At 26.4% G+C, this 19,941-nt stretch overlaps 1 protein-coding gene across 2 annotated transcripts in view; it reads left to right on the top strand.

The window, feature by feature from the left end:
* Positions 1–19,941, top strand: part of dpr12 (defective proboscis extension response 12) — a 382,253-nt gene that overhangs the window by 175,891 nt on the left and 186,421 nt on the right. For both annotated transcript variants that reach the window (XM_040708020.2, XM_040708021.2), the window contains exon 2: positions 18,063–18,163. In XM_040708020.2, coding sequence (XP_040563954.1) covers positions 18,088–18,163 — 76 coding nt within the window. In that variant the 5' untranslated portion in view covers positions 18,063–18,087. The remainder of the gene's footprint in view (positions 1–18,062; positions 18,164–19,941) is intronic.

Raw genomic sequence — 19,941 nt, forward strand, 5'->3', positions numbered from 1 at the left:
TAAATATAGTACACTTTAATCAAATTAAAGTATTATTCTAAATAAGAATAATTCAAAATATATACTAATGTGTTTAAAGTTTTATATATTTTCTGATAAATTAAAATAATTTATGTCACAATTTTATTTCAAGCAGAAAATTTAATTTATGTTCTAAAACTACAAACAAAAAGATCTATATTTATTTATGACTAAATTATGAAATACAACCTTAGACGACAAATAACCATTTTAAAGTTAACTTAATGTAAATTATTTCCCCCAATTCAATTATGAATAAATTAATTAATGTTATTTTATCATTTTTGGCAATACACCAAGAAAGTTTTAATTTATATATATATTGGAGGGATAACTATTTTTATAATGAAATAGTATGAAAGTTGTCATTATAAGTATAGATACGACAAGTCTAAGGTTCACAAAAAATAATTTTTCGTTTACTAAATGTCCTTTCAAAACTCACCAGTCTTTTTAAAGATTTTGGCTTATTTTTATTGGCCTAGTATCAGGTTATAAGGATATCTAGATTTTTGAAATGCCCCAAGAAAATTTAACGTGACGTGATGTTCAATATAAAAGGCTAACATAAGTAAGCAATGATATTAAAAAGTTTCGGTTACTAGTATTGTTTCAATTTTAATTAAACCATGTGAAATATTTTTTATTAGATAAATTTTCAAATTTCAAAGTTTTAGAATTTTGGATAATATATATAATATCAATTTGTTGGTCGAGTGTTAGTTTTCTGTAAATTAAATTTATTCGAGCATGCCTAAAATCAATAAACCTTTTTCATGTGCAAATAAGTTCGGTTTCTTTTCGCAACATTTAATACAAAGTAAGATCCAACATACCATTAAAATGACGTCATTGCATGGATCATTAAACAATATAGCCACTGACGTTTGTTTCAGGTTATTTGATATCGATTGTTGTTTGAAGGAACGCCAAAGGCATTGGACATTAGATTTAGTTTTTCCCCCAAATTCGTTCTTCTGAAATAGCAAAGATTGTAATCATTTCGGACCGGGCAATTGAAAGAATCAGAGTTAATACGGAGACTTGAGAATTTAAAAGCCCAGGTGAGGATATTGGGTTACATTTTATTCGATGAAAACGTCATGCCTCCATATTTCTTCCCATTGTGTAGAGTTGATTCAAATGGGTTTATCCAGATTCTCCAGGACGCTGTAAAACCATGCATAGATGAAAGTTAACCTTATGGGAACTATATTTGGCAGGTAGACAAAGTTCTATACCAAACCAGCAACAAATCCAAAAATGGCGTTAGAGCAATTTTTGGGTATTCTGGTCTTCTGAGAAATTTCAACCCTCATCACCAGATTTTAAATCACTGGTTTATAATTTTTGGTGTAGTCTTGAGAGGAAGGCTGTAGGATCCGCTACGATAATCTCATTGATTTAAAACCTTCCATTATCCCGAAATGGATCCTTTGATTCCCCCAAATTTGTCAGAGGATGCAGAAGCTTCCTACTTCATTTTGAAGCATAAGTGACCACATATGGGGGGTAATTTGAATTTTGAATCTGAAATATTGTAGTTATGGATAACTTTAACACAAATTTGTTATATTGTTTCAAGTTTTTCGGTAATTATGTTTAGAAATTATTGAGTGCAGATTGGACTTTTTACTTATAGCCCTGTATTATCTTAAATTTATTCTTAAATCATCCAAAAAATTTAAAACAGGTGTCGCAAGTATTATAAAGTCTATGTGTGAAGCCGAAGCTATTGTTGTTATCCCTATAAATGCCATAAAATTTAGTTTTAAAAATAGTGATCAATCTAATTACTTATATACATATATGCTTTAAATCCTTTTGCAAAGTTTAAAGGAAAACTGTTCTATGAAGGCCAAATTTTTCAAAGTCTATTATAAACTTAAAATTCTTTTTTTTTTTTTTTGTTTTTTGAAGAAAAAAGGTGTAATATGATAAATACTTATACTTTTACGAATGTTTGTGTGGAAAAAGGGTTCCTAATACCTGTCAAATTCACAATATTTATTATATTTATTTAACATCTTCCTTTAAGTAGCAATAAATCAACATATAATTAGGTAAATTGTACAATGTTCATATTTGGGCCATCACAGAGTGTTGGAAATATATATAAATTAAACCTTTGAATTACAAACATCATCTTTATCGAATAAGTAGTCTTATTTTAATGGTATAAAAGTTTGGCTAAATTGAGTTAGCTCATTTTTATAAATTAAATGTCCTAACTGAAGTAAAATAAATTTTATGTGTAACTTAGATTTAGTTTTTATATCGAATATCTATATAATAATTTTAGATGTAAAATAAATACGTATTGTAATGAAAAATAAGATATTTGTTTATTATTTAATAATGTATCATAAAATTTATATTAAACATAAAACCTACGCGCTATATTGTGTGATATTTTTAAAAGATGGTGATTTTGACTCTAAAAACAACGGCGTGCATAAATAGTGAAGACCACACGAAGTTTACTATAAAAAAAATAAGGAACATTTAAAAAATACAAAATTCCGCGGTATTAGATTGAACTCTTAAAAAATGCTCAAGGCCTATATTATATCATAGTAATTTGTTATACTATTTTTTACTTGTTTTATACATTGCCTAAATTATGATTTAGCTTTAAATGGGGCTATATATCGGAATTAAAGAACATTTTGATATATGTATTGGGCTTTTTTATGATTGGTAAATATGAATGGGAGAAATATGTGACTGTAGAAAATATGTTTTCTCATATTATAAAATAGTTGTTTATTTTTCAAATAATATTTTATCCAATATTTTCTGGAAACGCAGTTATTCTTTTCACAAAAAAAAGAAGAAAAATACGCCTTTTTTTTTTGTTAATTGGTTATTTGAACTTGCATAATTTTTTACTAAACTGTGAAAAATTCTTTACAATTAAATGAAAAATAATTCCTCAGATGAAAAGAATTATTTTCGTTGTAAAAGTTGGCAGATATAATAAAGATATTATCGTGTTGGACCATTTCACTAAGTGAATAATAAACTATATCTCACTCAAATCCGTCTAAAAGACCTAAACGTTCAAAAAGAATACTTTAATTAGTTAAGCTGTTCCTTTGTAGTATAACTACGATTCTATCATTTTTGATAGCAACTTTATTTGAATGTAAATAATTATATAATGTTCAAACCTTTGTTATTCTAAAAAAAAAAAAAAGTATTTTATTAAGCATTTGAACACTTCAAGTTTGAGCCGTGGTCTTTAGGCATCTTAAAATATTTTATGCTACTTTAGGGGGCAGTGGATTCATTTTTACACCTTGCCAATTTCTACTTCAAATCAATGTATTTCAGAATTAATTATTTTAATTAACTGCAGTATGTTAATATTAGTATTCTAATTATATTAGTAAGAACAGACTCGAACAATTTTTTTGACTAACATAGTTTTGAAATTTTAGGAGGATTATTTTTGATAAAAGCGTTCTGCTAAGCAGAGATTGGAAACCCCCGGCTCCAATGCACGTCTCCAAACTCCCAGAAGATGACAAAACTTACAGCTTACAACATTTTTTGTTTACTACATGTATAGCTATAATTTAAGTGCAACTTATTTAATCATTTGAAAACGATTTTTAACTTTATCACCTTAGCATAAAAAGTTGACAACCCATAGTCTAAAGGAATTTGATATATACCTAGACGTCGTTTTTTTGCATTTTTACTAACATTTGGTAAAAATATATTAAGAATGTTTGTTAACCTTATGTTAAAATTCGAAATAACTTTGGAGACATATTTTCACTGCTTCAAGACAGATAGAATCATTTTTTATACCATCAGTCTACAAAGGGATCGCACCCTCGTTCTAGGGCCAAAGTACCAATACTTTGTCTACAACTGTTGTTCGGGACCATTTTTATTAAATGAAAGTGATAAATATATCCCACTCCTGTCCATCTTGAAGATAAATATAATAATTGTAGAAGATTTTCCTTAATCCTCTGTTAGTGAATATCCTTTATTTTACATAGTTAATGAACTGGGGTTATACTTTACCGTAAATTAAAAGGGAAATTTTATTTCTTGATTGAAAGTTCACATGTACATAAAATTACGCTAATTAATCATCAAAAAGTTAGATTTAGGCATAAACAGGATATAATTTTTGATTTTTATAGTTGAAATAGTATAATTTTAATTTATTTAAAAACTGTTAACCAATATTAACTACTTTAAACGCACATGAGTACCAAAAATGTACTCCTTACCTTTGATAGGATTGAGTTTAAAGTGTAAAATAACAGCTGATATTACATTTGTAGCAAAAGCGTATATTTTAAATAGAAAAAAGATAAATACAAAAGAAAAGGACGACTTAAAAGTGACCAGATTAGTCAAACCTTGATTTAAAATTTCAAAAATTACAAATACTTTCATGAAAAAACATTTTTTCAATTTCCAAAGTTGCATTTATTCTGAAAAATGTTTTAGGAGCATATTGAAAATTTACCTACTTGTATTATGAACTTTAATCATCAAAACTCAGCATAGCCTAACTAATAAATGTAGATTATATAAATTAAAGAATTGAAATTGAAGAATGATGGTTCGTAGGGTAGATAATTTGAGGGTTTTTGACTGCTTATTTTATGATGTATATTCACATATACAAACACATTTATCAATAAACATCACTACTTTAACAAATTTATTTGTGAATGTTCAGAGGCTCTTATTTAAATTTCGTAGCTTTTTTCAAAAAATCCTTTACAAATATAATTTCTCAAAGATGAATGTATAAATAATATCAATAATTTTGAGCCAAATACGTGTTTAGACTAAATAATAATCCAATGCAATTTTTTTTTTAAATTCAAATGACTAAATCTAAGCTTTTAGTAACTTTGTCCTTATCTTCCTGATGTGACGTATTTGTGGTGCATATTCTTTACTAATGACATATTATTGATCAGTAAGTCCAGTTAATCATGTTCTACTAGAATGTTGTAGGAATTTATAATATTTTGATTTTCTGAATTTGTGTCATAGATTATTGTCTAAATCAAATAAGACACAAATCATTATTGTAGATAAAATATACTTTTTATAAGCAAATACTCCTTTGAAAATGAAACCCTAACTTTTTTGCTTCAAATTATCTTCTTAGGGTAACAACAATTTATGTTCTAAAGAGATGTTTCTTTTTACCCCTAATTAAACCCCTAAAAACATAGTATTTCTTTAACTTTTAATTTGCATTTTCTAACAATTGGTGCTTTTATATCAAATATAAGTAAATATTTAAAATCAATATAAAAATAATCAAAAAAATCAAATTGATAATTCTAGAAAAATGTATTTTTATAATAAAAACAATTAATTAAAGGATCCTGATTAGCTAGTCAATTGTTATTAGAATTTAATCAGGAATTTAATTTTTTTTGTTGACTTGTGTTATTTATGATATTGTATGAAATATCTTGAAATGTAATTATTTCATTCCAACGCGACAAATACGTGACACAGTTAAATAAATGATTGATATTAATTATTGGTACAAATTATGGATAATAATGATTAATTATTGTACAATTCAATGTATTTTAGCTAAAAAATAAGCCAGAATATTTTCAATTATCAATGATAAATTATGAGATAATTATTTAATTCTTTCGACTGGTTAGATTATATCATATAGAATTATTTTGTGTTTCAATATTTAGAAATGGTAGATTATGAGTTTTGAAATATAAATATTTAAAAAAAAAATTATAAAGACATGTCTATAAAACTACTCTTCGGAAAAATAATACAAAAATATTAACTAGTTAAGATGAAATGAAGAAAAAAAGAATATACGCCACAAATACCAGACAGATACAGACTAAAAAATTTTAAAGTTACATATTATCGATAAACGTTACAAAAATAAATAAAAAATTCTAAACATTCTTAGGTAAAGAAAAAACCAAATTATTTATGAGTCAAATAAGTTTCTTTGAAGTAAAAATATTAAAAAAACTTGAGTTGTTATTTTGTTTTTTTCAAATTTAATAATCACGAATGCTGGTTTCTTTTTTTACTATGAAGCTGTATTTTTCTGGATTGGAGGATTGCTTATCAAATATAAGCAAATGTTTGAAAATTATATAAAGGAAAAAAAAACTAACTTTTAAATATACTATTGATTACTTTTATACTCTAAAGATGACTTAAATATAACTATTGATGGATTAGATGACGTAGAAAATAAATATTTTCAAAAATATATTCAATTATAAGGCTTCTTTTCCCTATACATGTATCATAATTGTTAATTTGTTAAACTCTATAGGAAAAACACACTGAACAATAAAATCAGGGTTATTTATTTATTTTAATTTTTTTAGCTGGATGGGAACTTAATATACTTATTTTAGTTAAGCTTAATCCTATAATTCTAAATATTACTTTCTTTTCTGACTAATAGTCTCATGGTCTTCAAAAAAGGCAAAAGACTTTTTGCTATCATAGGCCAATTTTATATTTAAGTTTTTTTTTTTTTTTTTTTTTTAAATAGGAGAAAATTTTATGTTATACCTTAAAGCCAAATGCTGAAAGTTGAAAATAGGTGTTTTATATTCCGAAGCTCATTATAATAGCTGAAATTTAATTTAAAAGAAAAGCTTTCTTCAATAAATATCCTTATTGTTGTCGATTTGTGATAAAGTCATCACAATATTAGAATGATATATCTATTTGTTTAATGGATCTTATAAAAAAAGCTCATATGATGTCATATGAAGAAAGGGAAGAGAGAAACACAGAGAATGAGACAGAGTGAGAAGACAGTAAAACTTCAAAATGAGAAAGAAACTCCCGCTTGATTTTGGAATCCCGAGTCTGGGATCGGATTGCATCAGTGAAGAAGTATTAATGTAAAAATTTAACTAATCTAGTACTATCAGCAATTGAATTCCCACCTCAACAGCCTTTTGAGAGGTGGAGAATCCGCTCCAAGGATTTTCTATGAATTAATTATATTTACGTATTTCTACAAAAAGGGATATCTGTACATAATACGAATTCATCCTGAATACGTTCGTTCGAATCAAAAGATGAATGCCAGAAAAGAAAAAGTCAAACATTAAATAAATTCAATATATACGACAGAACAGGCTTGTAAGCCTTCTGCTATTTCGGCGTTCTATTCAGTATTTGTTCAACATTTTTTTTTATTTTTTGTTCAGCATTCATCGTTCAGCCATTATCTTCGTTCCATTCAGCTTTCCAATCATAAGGTAGTACCAGGTATGTACAGTAAACATACATACACAAGCGCGCTCGTTAAATGAAGCTGTACAGTTTTTGAGCCATTACAAAGTCGAATACCTCAAATGAAATTACTAAATTAGATTGAACATTAAAAAACGAGAAGACTTTCATATATGTCTGGAGTGGCAAGGCTTTTTTTGTCTAAAATATCTAAGGGAATCATAAAATTCTTAAGCTAAAGTTCAAAACATAAATAGTCGAAAATAACATTTTTTTTATACACAGAATTACAATAGTTATATCCGATATGATTCATAATTATCTCTTTTTAATCCCACATGTAAATATTAAGTCATAATTGATTATTAAAATCTGTTATATATAACTTATGAGTTATGACCAACTCTTAATAATACTGAGTCATTGTTATAAAATTCTATATTTCTATCACCTAAACTCAAAAGGAAGCTAAAAGAATTCTTCTCAAAGTTAAAAATAGAATATATATTCAAACAATCTATAGTTTATTTCAATGAAAAAATGATTTTTATAAATCCTTTGGAAAATTTACTTAATTTTACTGAAAGTAGCCCAAATTTACCGCCACATGGAATTAGGAAATTGTTAAATTATAATTTCAATATAATGTCGGGCCAAATCAAGTCAGTTAAATAAAGAAAAGCTTTTAAACTACAGTTAACACTCTCAAGTATCCAATATATTTGAATTCAAGGCTTATAATTGACCGTTATATCTCTTTGAAATATTGCCTGTCATTTTATAAATATAAATGATTCAAACATTGAATATATGAAATGTGTATTTTTTATAAAAATAAACAGTTTTTTTAATTAAACCCTGGGATGTGGGCGACATTGCATAAATACATTATAGTCAAGATTATATCAATGCTATTATCCTTGATTGTATTCAGTAAATTTAAATATAATATCTAACTAAAATATCCATTCAATGTGAAGTATTTAAATCCGTACGAAAAATGTTGTGTATGTATATATTTTTTTAATTTTTGCCCGTACTTTTAAATTAATTAAGGGCGTGATAATATTTTTACTTGCGTAAAAGACAAATTAAATGCGTAAAACTGCGTAAAAAACATAGTTTTGTACGTTTTAGTGTGTTTAATTCACATTTACAGGAATATTGATCAGGGGCGTTTGCAGGGGAGAAGTCTTTTAGGTCCATCTCCAATTTCAAAAAAAAATCCCCCTGAATTTGCATAGTTATTTTTCTAGGATAATTATCCAATGGACAACTACACCCCTTCCGAAAAAAACCAGAAAGGGAGAGATGCACTTTCAAGGAAATCCTTGAATCAAATCTTCTCAAAACCAATCCTTCTAACTAAGATTTTGGCATGGATTTAGTTGATTGCATGATTTACGCTATCATATTTTATAGATGTATGATGATATTTTTGATTTCACTTTCTTTTTTCCCAAACTCATAATTCGACTCTCAAGAAGAGAATACTTCGATATTTTTTAAAGTTATACTGTCTCCTAGCACACTATCTGTATTTTTATCTATATCTGTATTTCTTTCTCTATGTCTACATTCTTCTTCACATGACCTGCTAATAGATTGACTTTATTTCAATAGATCAATATAAAATGTAGCTTTATCCTTGAAATAATATAATGAGCTTATCTCAAATTGACAGTGATACTGCTGGTTTTTAATGAATATCTTTGTTTTAAATAAAAATTCACAGCTTCAGCTATCAAATAAGATATTTTTATAAATTTTGGATATTTAATTATTTATAAAAAGTCATTTTCTACAATATACGAAGATAACTTGAGTTTTAAACTTGATAAATATATTTAAAAAATGTATTATACATAATCTTTCAAAATTCGGCTCGGAAACATATTCAAATCATATATCCATATTTCAACAACATACATTTTAAAAATCTTTGAATTCTGAAAAATAAAATTATTGCGACACTTTTCGGAGGCCATCAGACTAATATACAAAAATTGAAAATTAATTTAAAAACTCCATAAAAATATATTTATTTCATTTTTGTGACACTTTGGCCGTTGAATAGTGTAATAAGTTGTGTTATTTCTTGACAGAAAATGCACATAATTAATCACTATGTGACATATTATAAGGCTTACATTTAATTTGCAGAATTACATTGAAGAAATTATTTTTTTATTCCATTACATTATCAAAGAATGTTAGGCTAAAAAAGTATAAAATAGGACTAAATAATATAGGGTTTATCAGCACAAAAACAATCATACATAAAGTTTTTAAAAGATCCCTATTGATTTAGAGTATAAAAGCTTTAGACGTTCTAACATATATGTAAATGGAAATTAAAATAGAGACAATGAGTTTTTCCATTTTTTTTTAAATTCATTTCGTGAATAAAAATAGCTACAAACTTTTTACAGTCATTTCAGGGTAATATTTAGAGATTTGGCACATAGGCTGAAAAGTCCTGGACTTGTTTTTTAAATTATTATTTTTATAACTATTTTTAATTATTTATTTTGCTTTATGGAACGGAGTTTCCATAACCCTTTTATAGCCATTGCTTAGCTCCAAAGGTATTTTTTCCTCCATCAAGAAGCATTGTAAAATTAAAACACGAAATTTTTTTGATCCACGGGGTCAAAAATAATAAAAGTATCGTCACACATAGTACAATAACTCAGAAAATAAAGAACAAATTTTTATGAATAAGCATGTAGTATTTGTAGAAACGCAAGGTAAATATTTGATTTGTTTTATATAAGTATACAGTAAAAATGATATTCAGAAATGAAATTCATTACTATTGGTTAACAACATGGAACAGTATTTTATGGGGGTTTTATCAAAACATTTTTTGTAATTTTATTATATGTTTTTTTATTAATTATTTTCATGCTGCAAAATTAGCTTAAATCTTTAATATGCACTAAAAAATTTCAATCTGTTGACTACAAACCAACAAAATATTTAAAAAAAATTAATGTTCTACATAATTACACTATCATTTTTGTCAATTATTTATATTCAAAGATACAATAGGTATCCTAAATATTTTTTTAAATTAAATTTAAAAATGGTGTAATATTAAACCCTGGGCGACGAAAAATATTATTCTTTTGCATTGTAATGTGATTTTTAACTGAAGGATACTATGAAAACAAGTTTATTCTACCTATAAGAAAATATCACGAGGAAACTGATTTGACTAAAATATAATTTGTGGTATTATTGACAGTATGCTAACTCAGAAGGGAAACTTTGGATCTGTAACTCAATCCAACTATGAGTTTTGTAGCCTTAAGATAAAAAAAGTAGGATTTTGATGGATATTTAATACATTAATAGTATAAACATTCTCATTGAAATCTCATTTCAACAAAAATTATCTTTTATTTCTTTTCATTTTATTATCACAAAAATATGTATACCATAAACTTATTTTTTCACCTTAGAATTTTGAGGTATTCTAGTCTTTGATTTTTTTTTTTTTATTTTAACCGTATCAAGCTAAAACTCTTATAATTGTGTACAAAAAAAATCTTTGAGTGGAAATGCTTGGAATTAGGAGTAATGTTGTGATTTATAATTATTATAACTTCATATACATGTTTAAAAAAAAAGATTTCACCGATCATACCCTTTTATATTAAAATATACTATCATAAATGTGCAAAAAATACTATTTAAATAAAGTTATCAAAATAAAAGTTTTACCTTTCTATGGTTTCAATTTTTTTTAAATCAAGGCCATATATCTTAAAAAATATAATTTCAAAAAATAAAGTCATGGTTTACTTTAAATTTCATAATAAAAACAAAAATAATTATAGCTTATACCTTATACCTTTGTGAAGCTAATTTTTAATATATACAAAATTGGGTACATAAGTCGAACAGAGCAATTTGTTTTAAATAACTACATTAGATGAATAAAGAAAGTTTCAAATATATTTTGGATTGAGATTATGTATTCCTGATATTTTTTACCTATAAAAACACAAAATCATATTTTATAGCCCAACGTATTTTTCCGTATTCGTGGTCTATAAAGGGCAATATTTTATATACTACTAATGAGCCTTGATAGTTTAATCTATCTTACACTTTGAATCTTCCTCCTCCTCCCCCATTTTTTTCTGCCTTGCAACAGTTTTTATTGTGCGTGCTAAAATTAAAAATTAGAAAGGAATTCGAGATTTTATTAGCAAGTTAATTTGCCTCGGATAAGCACTTATGATTATTCAATCTGTTCAATAATTCTTCAGATAGTAACATGAAGGGGAGATTGCATTAACCAGTTAATTAGTATTGGATTGCTGCAATTCAAATCCAAACTTATAATAATTTAATTTGTTCAATAAAACCAAATAGTTTCATTGTATATTTAATCTAAAATATTACTTTGGTAATATTTTGAAGTATCTATGGGCCATAATCATTCTTTTAAAGCATTGGATATTACGCAGGATGCTAATTTATTTGGAGGTAAAATAATTTTAAAGTTGTTATGTAGTTGGTGCATATATTAAGCAATATTGACTTTATACAAGTTAGGAGTAGGTTAGTTTATGATTGAACAGGGTTTAATTTACAAAGATTATTATAATAAGTTTTTTTGTGAAAAAAAAGATTAACCATAAATTTGGTTTAGCTACATACTGAGATGATTGTTACGTAGCTATGTGTTGATTGTTTACTTTTAAAGATTATTTTTTATGTTAGCAATTTTTTGGGTTGTCTTCACAGTTTGCGCAACTGTGGGAGTGTTGCCGTACACAATACCTGTTTAGGATTAATTTTAACAAACATAACCTTTTTTTTTATCAAAGCCAGGAGGCTACCCAAAAAAAGTTGTTCTTGTGTATTTTAAATATTGTACTGGAATAAATTAGGTACTTTAACATTCCATTCAAATAGACAAACATAAGTTATGAATAATATTATCTTTTGAATTTTTAAACAATTTTACCACCACCATTTTGTGTCCAAATGCGTCCCAGCACCATGTGTCTGGGGAACGGGCAGGCACATACAAGTAAATATACAATAATATTTTTCAACCCAACAAATCTTAAATTACTTTAGATTATTAAGTTGTAAAAGATACTATTGCTTTAATAACAAAGTATCTTATCACTTTACGAGAAACTAAGATTAGTGTCACTTTAATTAAAAAGTGAGATATTTATTAGACTTTCAATCTACCTAATTCGTCATTTCTTTTCCGCTTACAAAGCATTTTCCCCAATTCCAAAAAATATACAGAAACATACATAATTTATTTTCAATCTGAAATGTACCTGCAATTCTTATAAATTGTTTTTTTTTTAACATTTTGATCTTTCAAACCGAAAAATAACACTAAATCATATAGATATTGTTAAAAAAAATTTTTTTTTTAAACACTCAGTTCGCCAAAAAACCTTTTATAAACTACCTAAATATAAGGTCATTTCTATATTTATCAGTGTAAAAACAACAAGGAACACACCATCTCCATCAAAGGATTACAAAAAATAAATTTAATGTATGAGATTAATTTGATTTTCTCAAATAATGACGATTAGAAATACAACTGTCCATTTTTCACAAAGAAAGTTCTTTTTAGAAATATATTTTTTTTGCACTTCTAAAAATACTTTTAAAAAACTTACAATGTATATTGTACATACAGGAAAATAAGCCCGGGCTACACTCGATACAAAATATTTTGTTTCTTATTTATTATCAAAAAGAAGATTTTTGGACTATGTCAACCAACATTTCAAAAAAAATAAACCAAATTTTTGAAATAGAGAACGAAGTAAAATTGTGCATTTGCTCATTTTTTTGGGTCATGGAACATTCATTTATGAACAAATTTTAAAAATTTGATGCATAAAATATATTCCTTAACTATTATTTTATTAGTAGGCAACATACTATTAATTTATCCCACAAAAATAAAATATAAAAATGGTTGTCTAAGTTAGATGAAATAACTATTTTCTATTGGAAATATGTATTTTTTTTTTAAAGGATCTATAATTGTCTAATTTTATACACATAATCACTAACTATTGTGATTTGAAATGCAACACAAGAATAAAAATAAAATACGCAAAAAAATATGTTTTAGGCCCACATATATTTTCTTTTAATCTAATTCCTTGAATAACCCTACAAATATCGATTTATAAAGAACTTTATATCAAAATAAAAAATGATGTTATGTAGATAAGCCAAAAAAAAAGTTACAATATATTTTAATTTTTAAACTAGTTTGTATACTCGGGTGTTTAAATACACCATTGGATTATAGAATCGATATTTGGCTATCATTGGTTACCTATGAGCATATTATAATTAAAAGTTGTCTCAAAGCGTTTGAAGACACCCAAACACGTTGTGATGATCGTACAATTACTGTTATATCTGTAAACCATAAAAATAATATATTGGTTCAAAGTTATGCCAGTTAGGAAATTGTTAACTGTTTTGTAAGAAAAAAGTATTTGTAACCTTTTGGAGTGGTCAATTCACATTAGGACCTAAAATAGGAAAGGGATCCGATTACCAAATCCGTCTTTTTATCCTCTTTTCGGTATTTTTATTTTTTGGTACTATCTTTTTTTTTTACACTTCAGTGATCATAAGGACCGATCAGTTGGTCCTTAAGGCCTACGATAATAGCTATGTTTCTATTTTCTTTACTCCTAGCTAGGATTAATTAAGAAATGAAGAAAATAATAAACGATAGCTAGAAATGTATAATACTTAAGTATTATTCGTTTGTAGCCACAAACCTCTTGTGGCTTAGTTATTGAACTATTTTATTTGCCATAAAAACCTATAAGAATCAATCCTAAGAGTTGCAAATTGTATTAGCCCTGGACCGATAAAACTGCAGCTTTTTTTTTTTTTTTTTTTTTTTTAGATTGATCCAAAATTAAATATAACATTTTTGTTTAAATTTGCGTCATTGATACTTAGTAAAAATAAATTGTGTTTTACACTGCTTCTTGATGGCAAAAAATGCATTTCAAGCTAAGTAATGGCTTAAAAATTGTTGTATGGATTTCGCTACATTATGCAAAATAAAATAAGAATTTTTTTAAAAATAAACAATTTTAAACAAAAACAAACATGTTTTCTTTGTTAAGTGTAGTATTATTACAAAATAAAGGACAATTAAAAAATAAATCATCGAAGAATTTTGAACAACTTACTAAAATTTACAATGGAGAAGAGGTAAAACTAAATTCCATATTGATCTTAACACGTGCATCCCCCATGAAAAATATTGAATACAAAAAGATTGGTGATAGTATAAACAAATTAGAAGAGGATCAAACAGGTTTAATCTGCATAATTAAAAAAAAAAATGAAGTGCCTTGCTGTCAACCGTAGTATGAATTTACAACTTACCTTGTTCTCCCTTATATCTAAAAACTTCTCGCTAGAATAATTCTGATATGGTATTTGTGTCCCAAAAAATTGTTAAAATTAGATAGAAAAAGTGTCCATTTTTAGCTGATATCCCTTTCAATATGTACTATTATTTTTCCTCATAATAAATAACTACAATTTATGCTTTTAAATATTAAAAAGTATTATAAGAAAGACAAAGAAATTATTAAAAGTTTTTCTTACATAGAAATATGAAGGTAAGTACATATATAATTATTGTTTTTTTTTGTACTTTATTTGAAAAAAAAATATAATTAAACCTAATTATTAGAAAATAACTTTCCAAATAAAATCACAATAAGAGGGAAAACCATTTTGATTGGTCTAAATATAAATTCATAGGGGTATGAATATAGTTGGGAAAAATATGATCTGTTTATTTATATAAAAACGAAAATTAACAAATGAGAATTGGACGAAGATAAGTCAATTGTGGTATCTAAAAAGCGACATGAGGCTGGGAAAAAGTTTATATACACTATATTCGTTGGCCAGTGTGTAATACTTTCTATTTCAAAATCACAAATGAGGAACGTTTAAGCAATAAGTTGAAATTTAATTATTGCCACATTCAAAAACAATGAAAATAACTTCTCAAAACGAAGTTAAGCGACGTGAGGAAAATTTCATTGAAATGGGAGAAAGATCTCCACTTTTTTTCAAGATATTCAGACAATTGACCCTTTGGAAGATCATTAAAGTACAAGGAAGGGTTCCATTATTAGCTTATGAGTTTGTCTTTTTATAGCAGAGGACTCGATCCGTGGTATAAGAGAGGAAGCCAAAATACAAAAAAATTGTCGTTCCTTACATAATGAGATGAGATCTTATCTGGCTTCAACCCTCAGTTGACAATCGGCTCCGAGTCCCTCCCCTCTCAAACAAACTCAAAACTTCCTCCACATAATGAAACTTTACCGTCTAATTAATCATCCAGCAAAGTGCCAATATTCGGAATATCTCGAAAAAAACTAAAAATCTTCCACCAATAATATTTTCTTCGATTCATTTGACAAAGTTATTTTATTATCATTAAAAGGTTGTAATGATTGAATTTTAAACCTTCTATTAACACCGTTTCCAATTTTAAAATACAAAGAAAAAGTTTGATATCCGGGAAAACGTAACAGTGTAGCTTAAAATTTTTAAGCCTCAAGTATTTATAAGTATTTCATTTTGCAACTTTGATTAATAGCTATGATCACTATTCGGTAGGTAAACCACAGTATCATATAAATACAAATTTTGTTGTTGGATTGACTCTACTTCCTAAACAATAACTGGCCACATTTGCCATTGGTTATTAATCAAGTAGAAAGTATTAAGAAGATATATCTAATAATTAAATATTTCCTGTTTTTGAAATAAAGTTCATTCATTATTTTCAATATAGAACTATCCTAATTATTGATTATGATAACGGTATCAATCAATTGTATAGTGATCAAAAAAATAATGTAAGTCTTGATCCTTCTTCCTCATCGGATGTGAGTCAAAAAATTTAATTAAACTATATATTTATTTAACTTGAGTTTCATTTATCAATTTATCAACTTCTTAGCTTAATCAATTAATTAATTTGATTGGGTTATGTCATTAAACAATCTTAAAATGAAATATTTTGCATTTATTTTTAGTAAAGAAATGCAAAGACTAAGTGTTACTTGATATTAAGAGTAACTGTTCACTAACGATTAAAAAAACCTATTGAAAATAATGTTTTATAAATTCTTCTTTTATTGAAGTTATTTACAAAAGTACATAAAAACATATTTTTTTTAAAAATTCAATTTGCGACCTTCAATCAAAACATTATATCGCACGCAATTCAACTATTACAAATGTCCCGCTATGATTATACATTTAACTATGTAGAGATGGTAGAACTCCCTTTTAACAAGCTAAATGTATTTGTAAGGCAACAATAAACTCTTCTTCTTACATGATCTTTTGCGATAATAAATACATATGGTAGCAATATCTTTTTACGACATTTAATATTTTTATAGGAAGCAGTTGTTTAAAGCATATTGTGCACTTCAATATTTGTAGTCTCTTGAATAAAAATATATAATTAGGGGGTTATTTAATAAAAGAAAAAAACAACAATATTTTGACTCAGTTATATTATAGTAAATTTATGTTGTGATTCCCCCCCCCCTCCCTTTCTAAAGTGCTCACATACTTAAGTTATATTCAACAAAATATTTTCAAAAATCAAATACATATTTGGTTTTTACTCCACATAAATATATGAAAAAATATTATAACATAATGTGGGAAAATATAAAATTCATGGTAATTTTCTATTTGACCCTATGCAGTGACGTAGGAGCACTAAAATTAAACAAAAATAAATCTGTTATTTAAAAAAATACACGTTGAAAAAATGTGTTTATAAAAAGGAAAAAAGGTCATAATTTTTCAAAATGAAAAATGTTAGAGGGGATAAATATTGAACAAATAATTTATAGAGACGGCGATTTTTGAGCATACATAATTCTATGTAGATGCTGATCCAAAACACGACTGATCCTCCGTAAATGAAATTTGTTGTAATCATCATAAGATAAATGATAAAGTGAGCAATAATAAATGTGTGATTCCGCCAGAGGGATACAAATCTGGGGGGAAACAGAACCTTTTATTTATTCTGGATTTACACATATTAGATATTCATTTTATTTTCCGTTAGTGAACTTACTTTTTACATAGTATAAAATAAACCCTAAAAAGAAAAATAAATTAATTATGTGTGAGAAAGTTGAACAAATATTATTAACTATTTCATTTCAATTTTATATCATTTGTTAAGTATTCCATTCATTTTAAAATCTTAAATATAAATCCAGTGACAGCCATAAATTCTAAATTGATGTAATTTGTTGAAATTGAGTACTTCAAACATGATTTTTTTTCGAAAAAGACCAACACTTGTAAGATTTATGCAAAATTGCCAAAAAAAACTAATATAACAAACAGTTGTAGTAAAATATATGTTGCTAATAAAATTTTGTATCCTTTTGTTTTACATAATGATGCCTCTAAGTTATTTTAATGAAAAGTTATTTAAAGAGAAACAAAAAAATCTATAAGTATTAATACATTCAAAGTCGGGTATATTCAATGTATGGACAATGAGAGATCTGATATAAAACAAAATTTTAAATATCAACTATGACTATAAACAAAAATAAAACTTTTTAATTTATAAAACTTGTTTTTTTTTCTTCTTAGTAAAAGGAAATTATGCTACTGAACCCAATAAATCCAGATCCACAACAAATTTATATTCTTATAAAAATGACTAATTTGTTTTTTTGTCCTTATCATTTCAGCTGACCATCTCCTTCCAAATACATTATGATCATGATGAAAGTTCTTTGCTCCTTAATCCTATTTCTTTGTCAACCCAAACGACTACTTGGAAACAACTCTGGTAAGTGTTGACTCATTATAAAATAGTACAAATTATAAAGTATCTATCTAATAAATAAAATATTTAATAGCCTTGTAGATTTCAACCGAGATATTCCACATAAGCATTTGTAAATTAGTTCCAACATGCAAAAAAAATGATATGTACCCACAGTAAAAAATTATGTGTACTCAATGATTTGAATCTGCACACAAATTATGGTCTAAAGTAATAATAATCATTAATGCTATAAGTTGTTAAAATATTTTTTTGTTTTGTTTAAATTATTAAGAAACATATCACATTAATTTTTTGATATTGCTTAAAAAAAGATTCTATCTTTTTGTATCTCCATCTATATTATAAAAAAATAATATAAATAAATTAGAGGCTGTTCATAAGTTCTAAAGGTAATATTTATGCAATAATTGATGAGACAAAATTTTATCAAGAAAAAAGAAAAAATTAAAGTTTTAGACTATATTTCTGAGTATATTAAGTACAATTTACTTATTCAATATATATATAAATATCATTGTTAGTTGAAAATCATTGAAAAGTTCTGAAATATCAAATGCTTGTAACGAAACCAGTACAACAATATTTGTATCATGACAACACTAACATAGATTATGCAAATTTTAATTACAAAAAAATGACTAAAAGCTGTCATAAAAAAATCTTTAATGTTTAGTTGATATAACATATGTGATACTTTGTTATACTAAAAAAAAGACATTACATTATGTTTTGTAAAAAATTTTAGCCATAATGTTTTTTTTTTAAATATGTTGGTACATAAAATTGGCATATATTTTCAAATAGAGTCTCAGCTGATTTTTACACATTTATACAGGGTAGATATTATCTAGTGTTACACATTTGATTATTTTCAACCCGGAATGACATTGGTCCAAAATCACAGAGTAAGACAACAAGGCATCTGATCTCTGAACAGATCAAGCTGAGATTATTTGCCAGAGCAAAGAAGAATCTAAATTTTCACTAGGCTAAAAAAAAAGATAAGGCAAAGTTTTGCTTTTTTCTGATGATTATTTTTTTAGTGTGAATAAGCAGAACAGCTGCTACATCATAACCAAACATCCAGACAATGTCTCAGTTCCAGCTTATACATATCGTCAGATCAAAAAATAAAGCCAGAATCATTGTTTTGAGTATTGTGGAGTCTACCCTCCCATTTTCGTGGAGAGGAAGGAATAGTTCAATGCAGATGCTTTCATGATTTTTGGATAAGAAAGTGCTAGCTTGGCCAAAGAAAAGTCCAGGGTCAACTTTGTTTTTATTCCAGACAAAGTCCATGTCAACGTTAGGCCTTCTTGAGTAACAACTTTCCATACTTTGAGGATTTCAACATGCAGTTTTCTCCTCTTCAGATGATAAGCCCTTGAATTAATATATTTGGGTGCATCTGGAAGAGTAGGTTTGTTCTTCTCTTCAATGGAATATCCAGTCTCAAGAAGCTTCTATCAATAAGGAGTGAACCAAGCTCAAGTCTAAATACATAGCCACAGTCTGCAAGGGATTTATGCCTTGTATTAATGGAATTACTAGAGCTGGGGGTTTTTGAATAAAAGTTGTGGCATACACTATTTTCAGAAAAGTTTGGCAAATAAATGTTCTCATAAAACCTCTGACAATTAAATGTGTACCACTAAATAAACTCAACCCCTGTACATGATTAAAGATAAGAAAATGTTATTTACATTTATATTTGCAACCGTAGACAAAAATCTTACATAATAACACTAAAGTCACGACCTATTTTTTCCTCCGTGTTG

The sequence above is a fragment of the Lepeophtheirus salmonis genome, chromosome 3 (assembly GCF_016086655.4).
Source record: "Lepeophtheirus salmonis chromosome 3, UVic_Lsal_1.4, whole genome shotgun sequence".
In the NCBI taxonomy this organism is placed as follows: domain Eukaryota; kingdom Metazoa; phylum Arthropoda; class Copepoda; order Siphonostomatoida; family Caligidae; genus Lepeophtheirus; species Lepeophtheirus salmonis.